General features: G+C 35.7%; 1 protein-coding gene across 5 annotated transcripts in view; it reads right to left on the bottom strand.

The window, feature by feature from the left end:
• Positions 1–12530, bottom strand: part of ARHGAP42 (Rho GTPase activating protein 42) — a 287887-nt gene that overhangs the window by 137409 nt on the left and 137948 nt on the right. For all 5 annotated transcript variants that reach the window (XM_041730578.1, XM_041730579.1, XM_041730580.1 and 2 more), the window contains one exon: positions 4973–5044. In XM_041730578.1, coding sequence (XP_041586512.1) covers positions 4973–5044 — 72 coding nt within the window. The remainder of the gene's footprint in view (positions 1–4972; positions 5045–12530) is intronic.

The following is a 12530-nucleotide window of genomic DNA, read 5'->3' as shown; positions in this document are numbered from 1 at the left end:
TTACACAAATGAGTATTTTAAAGAACAGTAGTGGAGGACTCAAAAAAATATTGGTCTGAGGAATTAAGTTCTAATCCTCACTGTACCAATAACTAGCTGCTCAGTCTGTTTATACGTGGAAAATGGGTACTTGGTCTCCTGAAAGTTAATTCCTTCTCTTAAAATATGTAAGAGGCTGGTATATATGTATGTTTACATTATTTCTCCTAATGTATTTGTCTTTGAGTAAGAACTCAGAGTTCTACTTATATTTTAGAGTTAGCTAGTTTGTCATAATAGGTATAGATAGGACTTAAAATGGATTCTCTCCAGGGGCAAGGAGAGATTTTGAATGCAATCAAATATAGTTGTCAATTTATACAAGAAGTGTAAAAACAAGTTATAATCCATTTTGCTCTATTATAATGCTGCTCTGGATATATTTCTAATGTGAAAATTTTAGTTTGCATTAATCATTCTGGATACCTACGCTCTGCTCATTTCTAGAATTGAAGCCAACAGTGTAACAGGATACAAATTTTTTATTTTTATTTTTTTAATTTCTTCATAAGAGATACACAGAGACAGAGACATAGGCAGAGGGAGAAGCAGGCTCCCTGTGGGAAGCCTGAATGGGGGAGTCAATCCCAGGACACTGGGATCATGACCTGAGCCAAAGACATATGCTCAACCACTGAGCCACCCAGGTGTCCCTGTAACAGGATACAAATTAAAGAAACCAAACATTCAGTTCTATACTCTGACACGTGTTATATGTCAAACCCGCAAACAATCCCATTCTGCATCTACCAGCACACTAAGAACCTCTAAATAAATAGACTTTTACAACTGTATATAGATAATTTTAGCTATTCAAAAAATAGGAACCATCTTCTCTATCCTTCAGCTCAGCAACCCACATCACTAATCTTTTCTAATGGGTCTCAATGGTGCTCGTTCCCCACAACTGTACCTCACACAGCAAAGTATCAGGTGTCTCAATGTCCATAGAGCAAACTACAAGAGAAATGTTTGTGGTCCATTGACTGTCCACTTCAGTTAAATAGGTTGTGAGGTGAAGTTATTTTCCACTGGGCCCAAGCTGAGGTGATCACTGACTGCAATCAAAGAGTCTACTGACACTCCTGCCTTCCATGGTCATCAGCCTAAACACACTTGCTGGAAACCTCAACTGTACAGATTGTAAAAAGCAGCAGAGTGTCATTTGTAGACTTAACTCTATTTACCAAGAATATACATTGGTAGAACAGGGAATAAAGCAACAGAAAAAATAAACACCTTCAACTATTTTTATTTCTAATGACATTTCTGCAATACCAAAGTAAAACTGACCTCTACATATATTTCAGAAAAAAATGCCTGGTTTTTAGAGACTACTGAACAAGGATTACTTAGCAGCTTACAAACAATTTAGTACTAAGAGCGTCAGTACACAGAATCACCCCAACTAAAAGGCAAGTGCAATGATGTTTAGGTTCAATATTTCATTTGAACTCATTTAACAGCAAGTTTAAAATACCTCTCCTAATGACTAGGCAAAAGCATAACAGTATACTGTGTGTGCTCTCAGCTGACAGGCCCAGCAACTGAGATATTTAAAAAATAAAATAATAATAATTAAATAAAAATAAAAAATAACAAAATAAAATGGGTGCAATTATTCATGTTATTTAACTATAGCTAATTTAAATCTTTAAGAAAGAATAATTCATACGCAACTGAAATCTATTATATTTTAGTTGGACCAGAAATTTGCAATATTCTGTACTAAAGAATTTTTCACAGAGCTCTTTGATTTTTTTAAAAGATTTTTATTTATTTGAGAGAGAAAGAGAAAGAGAGAGCATAAGCAGGGAGCAGGAGGAGCGGCAGATGGAAAAAGAATCCTGAAGCTGACTTCCAACTGAGCGTGGGGCCCCCAGGCAGAGGTCAATCCCAGGACCTTGAGAAAATGACATGAGCTGCAGCCAAGAGTTGGACGCTTAACCAACTGAGCCACCCAGGCGCCCTGCAAAGCTCTTTAATTTTACAAAAATATCACTGAAGTGAAACATTATAAATTAAGGCTCTAACGTGGAATGGCTTAATTTCAGATACATAGTTTGACTTCCTAGCTCTGTGATCTGTTGAGGTCACCTCATCAATACAATGAGGTGAATCACTGTTAAGAGCAGGTAAACACCTACAGTCACCTCACGTGTTGCCTGTGAGAACTTAGTTAATTCATAGATGTAGTAGTTCAGTGAAAATCCCTACAATATCCATGTCAATGAGGATTAGCTACTATTATCCTTGAAACAAACCCATCCTTGCTCTGAGCACACTAAACATTCTTATTTTCTTCCTTCTTCTGCCCTTCTCAACCTCTTTACTTGTCCTATTTTTCTCTCCCAAAACATCAAATGTTAAGTTCTCAGATTATTTAGACCTCGGTCCTCGTCTCATTCTATTCTTTCCCAGAAAGAATCTAATCTTACCCCATGATTTTAATTATCACCTAGAGTACAATAACTCCCAAATGTGTATTTCTAATTCAGATCTGATACACATGCCAACTCAGTATCTCCACTTGGATGTCTTAGAGGAACCTCAAATCCATCATGTCTAAAAGCCAAACTTTAACTGTAAAGTTGTGTATCTCAGTAAGTGGCTCCGAAACTCACCCAGTTACCCAACCTAGAATCCTAAGAGTAATCCTTGAATTGTTCTGTCCCTCACTTCACAGTACATAACCCATTTCCTACCTTTCCCATTTTACCTCTAAAATATATCACTTTGTTTCCATAGCCACTATCACTTTCTGAATCTAAAGTCATTATCCAGTAGCCCTCAAACTGCTCAAACTGGTTTTCCCACAGTAGTCTTATCCCCTGGGATTCTTGCATGGCCTGCAACTTTTAAAATGCAAATATAAAAAACAAAACAAAATAAAATAAAATGCAATTATCACTCCTCCAGCTACGACTTTTCTTTGGATTGTCAGTACCCTTAGAATAAGAAGCAAAATACTATGGACCATTAATAAAACTGTGTACATGCCCTCTGTCTCTATCATCCTCTTTACTCCTAACATCGTGGACCTTCTACTTCTAAAATGCTAGGCTCTTTCCTCCTTTATGGCCTTTATTCATACCCCTCTGTTCCCTCTTTGGGAATACGAAAAGTTCTTCCCTTCCTGCCCTTAAAGTCCCATTTCTAGCCATTTATCATTTAGTTCTCTGTTTAACCAATACTTCTTCCAGAATGCATTTCCTGGGTCTCTGGACAAAGTCAATTTTATTAATTATACTCTCACAAAGCACTCTTTACTCGTGCATCACAATCCTCAGTGCATTTGTAATTACTCTGGTGTCTGCTTTCCACAAAAGATAATAAGGGACACAATGGCAGCAGGCAAGTCTGTCTTGTTTACAATTGTATCCCTTTATCTTATCGAACACTATGGTTACCAAAAGTGGGCCAACTATGATATTGATAAATGTTTGCTTAAATAATTAACATAAAAATGGTTCTGGTTTACTCTCTAACTTGGTAATAGCTTATAATTTGTAGAGATATGTACATAAAACTAATTCAAGACAGACTGTGGTAGCTTTTTATAGGAAATAAGCAAAAAAAATTACTTGATTCTGTAAGAAAGATAATCAATTCTGGAAGGGGAACACATAAGATGAGGAAAAGCCCATATAAAGAAAGCTTCTTTCTGATGCTGGGATATGAATGAAGCCATGGAGGGTTAATAGGACTTCAACAAAGCAAAGGGTAAAAAATATTCTAGGGAGAGACAAATTTGGGCAAAGCCACAGACACAGTCAGGGTATATAGAGATTGGTAGACAATTGTGCCTGAGGAGGGAGAGATATTGAAATACAGCAAATGGGCACACTGTGGAAAGCTTTCATTACTAGAATTAAACTGTCTCTCAAGGAGAACCGCTGAAAATTTCATCACTGAAGAATGATGAAGACAGCAAAAATATGTTAACAAATTAGGATGAGGTGTGGAAACTAACTAGTAAGCTATTTCATTATTTCAGGGGAAGGGAAGGAGGAAAGGAGAAAAAATAATTGTGCAGTAGAACAGACAACATTGCTCCAATGGGGAAGGGGTATGTCATGGACTAAATGGAAAACCAAAACCAAAAAATGATGGAGGAAGGATGGGAGATGGTGATTTCTGTTTTGGAAACCCTAAATTTTATGTCCTTATATAATGTTGAGCAGGTAAAGTATAGACCCAAGAGAGAAGATGCAAGTAAATTTCAGAAATTGTTAGGCTCAGGGAAATTTTAACTGGTCTGTAATCAATTCAGCATTAATGCAAAGGCTTGAGAAACATGTCAAAAGTTTTTTCGCGAACACATTTTTTTTTAAAGATTTATTTATTTATTTGAAAGAGAGGGAGCATGAGTGGGAGGCGCAAAGGGAGAGGGAGAGAGATTCCCAAACAGACTCCATGCTGAACACGGAGCCCAATCCACAGTTTGATCTCAGGACTCTGAAATCACAACCTGAGCTGAAACCAAGAGTGGAATGCTTAACCAACAGCACCACCCAGGTGCCCCTCACAAACACATTTTTATGAATAATGAAAAACTACAAAAAATAATAAAAGTTCTTTTAAAATTACTGCCTGAGTTTTAAGTATACCCTATACCTAATTTTTATTTTATATGGTTAGGAACAAAGCTCCTCAATTTTACCTTAATTTCATTCTGTTTAAAATAGTTAAATTCCTACAACTGTTGGTATGGAAGGAACTCACTTATAAATGCTGACTTTCTCTATGCAGTAGAAGAATATCCTTTGTGTTTATAAAAGAATTCCAGTCTTTATAACAGGCTTTGTACAAAAGTTAAGAATGATGTAAAAAAATTTTTAAAAGGTCACTCTAATTTCAAAAATGTAACATCTGAAAGTATGTCATCTTTAATTATCAGAAGAATATCAGAATAATAAAATGTAACACTTACTTTTGCTGCACCTATCTGTTCTTTGCGAAATTTCTCAAGTGGAGCAATTAATACATCATTTGCGTTTTGAATCTGAAATTAAAAATGCAAATACATTAACTTCTGTATAATTTCATGCAATATTAAAAAAAACAGCTCCTTTATTCAACTTACTTAAACAGTTTTTGCTCTCTTTTTTTTTTTTTTAGTTTTTGCTCTCTTGATAGCTTCTATAAATGAAATAAAAATATCTTATATGTTGTATAGTATTTTCTACGTTGCAAAGTTGTTTTCACAAATTATTTCACTTATTCCCAACAATAATGTGAATAATTAAAAACAAATACATATGTTGAGATCCTCATCTGAATATTTACTTTCATATTCTAAGGCTCAACTAAGACATAGCACAGATATTAAATTTACAAATACCTTTAATTATATTGGTTTAATGCAGTCAGTTTAAGCATCGGTTTAAAATTGAACGATATAAAGGTCTTCTTCTTCTTTTTTAATAATTTTTTAAAATTAATTAATTAATTTATTTATGATAGTCACACAGAGAGAGAGAGAGAGAGAGAGGCAGAGACACAGGCAGAGGGAGAAGCAGGCTCCATGCACCGGGAGCCCGACGTGGGATTTGATCCCAGGTCTCCAAGATCACACGCCGGGCCAAAGGCAGGCGCCAAACCGCTGCGCCACCCAGGGATCCCATATAAAGGTCTTCTATTTGCCACTAGAATGTTACTCTACAGCTGCAAAATACAATAAGGCTCATTTTTTCTATTTAATTAGATTTCTTACACTTGGAATTTGCCTGAATGTTCATGTATTTCCAAACCTACTAAAATAGTACCTGATTTCATTTCAGTGAACAGCATATTAGCTCCAAACTCCAAACTGGGATTTACTTACACTTTAAAACAGATAAATATTTTTCTCTGGATCTGTAAGAATATTGTGAAGAAGGAGTTTTCGGTGTGGGAGCCAGAGACTAAATGCAAGAAACAGACATTTCTAAGAAAAACAATATGGTGGGAGGTAATCTTCAACAGAAGAAACCTTTAGAAAGCATTCAAATTAAACACAGACTCTTAATATTCTCACACAAAAAAATAGTAATTATGTGACAGGATGGAAGTGTTAGCTAAGGCCATGATGGTAATCATTTGAAAATACATACGTGTATCAAGTCAACCCACACACTTTAAACTTAACACAGTATTATATGTCCATGATATCTCAATAAAGATGAATGGATATTTATAGTTAACAAACAAAATTTATAATTTACTCCTGTGATAATATGATCCATTATATAATTAGCAAATGCTAAGATGAAGAGAAAACTCTATTTTTAAAATATATAACTACTTTATAATAGGTTAAAGAATATACGAGTTTCTTATATCATCTTCTGACTTTGCCATAAGTCTAAAATTATATCAAAATTCTAAAATTTCAATGAAAATGTTTTACTTTCACTTAGTTTCACTGAACTTATTGTTCTCTAGTTAAGTTTTTTTTAATAATAAATTTTTTATTGGTGTTCAATTTGCCAACATACAGAATAACACCCAGTGCTCATCCCGTCAAGTGTCCCCCTCAGTGCCCGTCACCCATTCACCCCCACCCCCACCCTCCTCCCCTTCCACCACCCCTAGTTCGTTTCCCAGAGTTAGGAGTCTTTATGTTCTGTCTCCCTTTCTGATATTTCCTACCCATTTCTTCTCCCGTCCCTTCTATTCCATTTCACTATTATTTATATTCCCCAAATTAATGAGAACATATAATGTTTGTCCTTCTCCGATTGACTTACTTCACTCAGCATAATACCTTCCAGTTCCATCCACGTTGAAGCAAATGGTGGGTATTTGTCGTTTCTAATGGCTAGTTAAGTTTTATTTCTCAAATTCCATATGTAAGTGTACAAAGATAGTAAACCCAAAATTGAAAACTAGAGTGTTAGTGCCTTCCACGATTATCATTCTCTAATTCCCAGAAAAATATGACGGATCTTGGAAAGAAAACTTAAAATCTTTGTATAAAGACATATAAAGTAGATCAATACTCAAAATCTCTTCTAAGACATCAACAACCAACTTTAGATACCTCTGACATCCATCACTGATTCCCTTTGTGAGCTCAGACAGGCATCTCTCCTGATGTACTATGTAGGCATCTTTCTAGACAGAGATGACTGGAAAGTAGCAAAGTAGTTCACTTTTAATTCTCACACACTAAATCTTTGCTCTCATAAAATTCCAAATACATAAACACACTCACATCCAGATTTTACAGAGGTAATAAATACCTGATTCTGCCTTTACACTTAAGTTTACCCAAGGAGGAAGACAGTGTCATGAACACTTATGTGTAATTTGGAAAAATGGTAACAATAAAGGCTAACATTTATTGAATGTTTATGTTATGCTGGAAATAAGCACAATCTAATATATTTAAATTTAGTGAATTTAAAAAGGAAGATAGGGATCCCTGGGTGGCGCAGTGGTTTAGCGCCTGCCTTTGGCCCAGGGCGCGATCCTGGAGACCCGGGATTGAATTCCACGTCGGGCTCCTGGTGCATGGAGCCTGCTTCTCCCTCTGCCTATGTCTCTGCCTCTCTCTCTTACTGTGTGCCTATCATAAATAAATAAAAATTAAAAAAATTTAAAAAAAAAGGAAGATATTTCTCAAGTGGAAAACTCCAACAATGACGCTAAGATGATATGCAATATACAACACAAGTACATATATTTAAAACCAAGAATACCTGGGTTTAAACTGGAGCCTTTTGCTACAAGCTGCTGTTTAATCATTCTGAGTGCCAGCTGTACCACTGCCCCCCAACTTAACTTGTTCTAAGGACTAAGATAATGAATGCAAAACACTTAGTTCAGTGCCTTACATATAGTTAAGCGCTCAAAATTTATACCTTTTAATATCTCCAAACTGACATAGATCATCTCATTCTGTATTTACCTACCGATACATTTCTGTATCTGAATCTACAGTATTACCCTTCAGTTAAAGTGTATCTATATGCACATTATGAGAAGGTATTTTCCCATAAAAGTCCTGAAAGAAAGACAGCCTGGACTCTCCCATGTCCAATCAATCACTAGGTATTTATGTATATGTCAAGCACATTGTGGAAATCTATGAGAAAAGGAAAAAACTAAGACATGAACTAAACCTTCCAGAAATATAATGTCTACTTGAGAAGAGAGGAAAATTTTATTCATTCAACAAATATTTGATGCTCTTAAAACACTGCTAAAATTTTTCGAAAAACTGAAAGACAAAATCAATTAGTTTTACATGATATTGAGAACTGCTCATAAATAAATACATCAGAATTTTAGCAACAGTAAAGATCCTTGAGAACTAAATGAGTCAAGGAAGTATTTGTTTTTTTTTTTAATTTTTTTATTTATTTATGATAGTCACAGAGAGAGAGAGAGAGAGAGGCAGAGACATAGGCAGAGGGAGAAGGAGGCTCCATGTAAGGGAGCCTGACATGGGACTCGATCCAGGATCACGCCCTGGGCCAAAGGCAGGCGCTAAACCTCTGTGCCACCCAGGGATCCCTCAAGGAAGTATTTGGAGGGTGAATGTGAACTGGATACACTGAAGAGACAAAAATATTCTAGAAACAAGGAACACCATAAATAAAGGCAAGGGGGTAGGACTAAGTCTGATATGTAGGAAAAGCGTGCAGTGCAGAAAAAAGATATATATATATATATGTTCTTGATTTTATGATGAATTTAACATAGTACTTTCCACATAGTAAACACTCAACAAATCGTATCTATTGTTGTTTCTATTAGATGTTTTTCTCCTGGGATCCCTGGGTGGCGCAGCGGTTTGGCGCCTGCCTTTGGCCCAGGGCGCGATCCTGGAGACCCGGGATCGAATCCCACGTCAGGCTCCCAGTGCATGGAGCCTGCTTCTCCCTCTGCCTGTGTCTCTGCCTCTCTCTCTCTCTCTCTGTGACTATCATAAAAAAAAAAAAAAAAAAAAAAAAAAAAAAAAAACTATAGATGTTTTTCTCCCTTTTCTCATTTTTTCTGTTTAGTACGTCTGAAATTTATTTATTCTTTCAGTTTCACATTAATAGAATGGGTAGGAGAAAGAAAAAGAAAATGAGCAAATCCAAAAACAAAAAAAAAAGGAGAAATATAGGAGATATAGAAGACATGATATTTATTAAAAATCAAGATTAAAACTGATTTTATATGAGTAATGAAGTTCAAAATCTAAAAATCATCTGTAATGTTTTAAGCACATGAATATTAAAACTAGACCCAGTTCCATTTTAACTTCAGCATCAAAACGGCTAAGTCTCAGTGTCATCACTCCCATACCTCTCAAGGTTTTTATAAAAATGAAAGGAGAAATATACATATTTTTGAAAAACAAGCATAGGTTTGAGATATGGCAGCCTTTCGAAAAATGGTTCCTTCTTCACAGAATTTACAATGTCTACTATGTGTTCAGTCTTAGAATTTCCCATGAATTAAAGTGTAGTTATTCAAAGGTAGGAACTGAATTGAAATTAATTTAACAAAACAACACTAATCTATAGTAGATAGCCAAGAACCCATTTTTTTCTTAAGCCAGTATAACATATGTGTGGTTTTATATTTGAAATACTATGTTTTTTTGGTGTACAATGAACCGCTGTTCACCACAGCTGATTCTAAACTCAAGACATCAAAATGGAAATGCCAACATCATTTTCCAAAGGACACAAAGTGGATTTACAACCCAATTTGGCTTCTTCTGACCCTTATCTTTGTACATCACCCAGGCACCCAGCATGCCTTTCATCCGCACAAACTGGTCAATCACATGGACAAAATTCTTCAATTCTGAAATCATCCAAGTACATATTAAAGAAGTTGCTGGTACCTACCAAGTTTTTGGTAGGTTTACAACAGCTATTTTTGCTACTGCATAATAAAGGAAAATGAGATATAAAAGTGTAGAAAACTATAATTAAAAATGTGAATCAGGATACAATTCTGGTGACTTCACTTTCATAAGGTCTAAAAAAAACATCTAGATAAATGAAATTCTGGCTCACTTCAACTCTTTCTCCCCAGATTTTTCATCAAGAGTCTTGATGAAACGTCTTCCAGAAGGTAATTCCAGGCTGGGGGGGGGGGGGGGGGGGGGCAGTGTGAAGTCACAGAGTTCAGGAGATTCAAGATCCCATAATATTTGTGGAATGTGTTACTGTGCATGAACTTACTAAGAGGCTTTAGGAAAAATACAAAACCAATTTTAATATTCTCCCTAGATATTGATAATATAAAATCTTAAAAAGGTCTTAGTAGGTTGATTGTATTTTATTTATTGAAGTAAGACCTTTTTAAGATTTTACATTATCTTACAATTTAAATATCTTACAATTCTTAACCATTTATAATTCTAAACTTTGGATAAAAGTAATTTATTTTTATAGATATTGGTCCACTTAAAAAATCAAATTATCTGCTATTTCACTTATTTTCTGTAGCAGAGAAGCAAATCTGATATTGGATAATACTTTATGATACTGCATTTACTGATTAAACACACTTGAACTGTGGGTGCAGTGTGTTACTTATATAAAGCCAGGCAATTAAGTTTTTACTTACCTTTTCTTTTGCTGTTTCAAGTGGTTCTAATATGTAGCCACCAGGAAGTGCTCATAAATCACCCACAAAAAGAAAGTTCTTATGTGATTAGATGAACAATTCTCCAAACACATTTGCGTTGTGTGTGTGTGTGTGTCTAACTACACACAAATTATAATTTTCTACAGACCACAGATTTTCAAGTGCTATCCTATTTCTATTAACAATTCTTATTTTGGGGGCACCTGGGTGTCTCAGTTGGTTAAGCATCAGACTCTTGATTTCAACAGGGGTCATGATCTCAGGATGCTGGGATCAAGCCCCACATCAGGCTCTGCGCTGAATGGGAAGTCTGCTTCTCTCTCCTTCTGCCTCTTTCCCTGCTTGCATGGGTGCATGTTTTCCCTCTCTCTCAAATAACTAACTAAATCTTTTTTTTTAATTCGTTTTTGAGGCTTCACTGTTGAAAACCTTACAACTCGTGTGTCAAAAGAAATGAACAGCAATGGAATAAAACAAATCTAAAAGGTAATTCTTTGACTTTTACTTATTTTCCCCTTTACAGGTTTTTGTTAAAATCCGGCTTTGTTGATACCCATCACAGCCCACCACTAATCTGTGATTATAGTGTTCCATTATCCTCAACCTACTCAATAATACCAGGATAGAAGACTGCAATTTTCTACCACAAACTTTCAAAGTACTAAAAGACTCAAAGTTTTGAAAAAAATTTTTTAATAATATTCTGTGGTACTAGCTAAAGCAACTGCTTGAGAAGGCTACAACAGACGATGCTATTTACAGAAATAAAACCTAGATGATATAGCTCATTGCAAAAATAATTTTCTGTCGAGATACCTACAGAGTCAATCCATACACAGTGGAAAGACCATAAAGATATTTCATGAGCAGACTGAACACAGTTAATTCAGAAGATACCTATAAGCAGTCTGAGATAAAAATGGATTATTTTCCCATTAGTGTTTGGAACTGGGAAAATTAGATCACTTGGGATTACAGGCAAATGATCTGCCTTCTTCCAACTTCTGTCCTGTTCCCTTCTCCCAAACAGCTTCTCAGGATGAAGTTCTGGTTACTGGTCCAGAGCTAGCCTAAGGCTCAGTCCTCCATCCTGGTCAAGTTCCTCTTCATAGCTACACAATAGGCAGTCCTTCTCTTGGGTCAAAAAGCCCAAGCTCTTCTAAACTAGAACTCAAAAGCTAAACTCACATAAAGTATGGATATATGAACAAGACCTTCATATAATAAGCAATACAAAGTCAAAGACCAAAACCTTTTTACTTTATATCCTTTAATGTAAGCATGTAAGCAAATTACTCTTGAAAAACCAAGTCTTCAGCTAAAAAGAAAAAAGTGCTATGTAAGTTTAGCTGAATACCACTGTAATACATTTAATTTCAACTTGAATGTCACTTACTATTTCAATATTGAATGTTGTTTATTGTACTTATTAAGCCAGTGTCTCATTATGAACTCCACCCCACTGGACATCACCTAGTTAGATCCAACACTCACTTAAATTTAATATTACTTTCATATTTTCTTTACTTTTACCAGTAATGATACTTTTCTTACTGAAACATGCTAGGTAAAGAAATTTAGGTTTTTGGAGAATGATGCTTTAGGAATCCTCCCTTATTTCTCCCTCTTCAGGAGAGTGAACTGGTTGGTATTTCATTCTTGGTTTATAACCCTGACAACTGTGTAATCTTGGTCAAGTTATTCAAACTCTTCAGTTTTGTTTCCCTTTGTTTAAGGATGATAATATGCTGGGCACCTGGATGGCTCAGTCAGTTAAGCATCTGCTTTCAGCTCAGGTCATGGCCCTGGGGTGCTGGGATTGAGCCCCTCATTGGTCTCCCTGCTCAGCAGAGAGCCTGCTTCTTTCTCTCCTCTACCACTCTCCTTGCTTGTGCTCTCTTTCTCTCTCC

Source organism: Vulpes lagopus, chromosome 15 (genome assembly GCF_018345385.1).
Source record: "Vulpes lagopus strain Blue_001 chromosome 15, ASM1834538v1, whole genome shotgun sequence".
Classification (NCBI taxonomy): Eukaryota; Metazoa; Chordata; class Mammalia; order Carnivora; family Canidae; genus Vulpes; species Vulpes lagopus.
The sequence above is the reverse complement of the archived record's forward strand: the minus strand, read 5'-3'. Positions and strand labels throughout refer to the sequence as shown.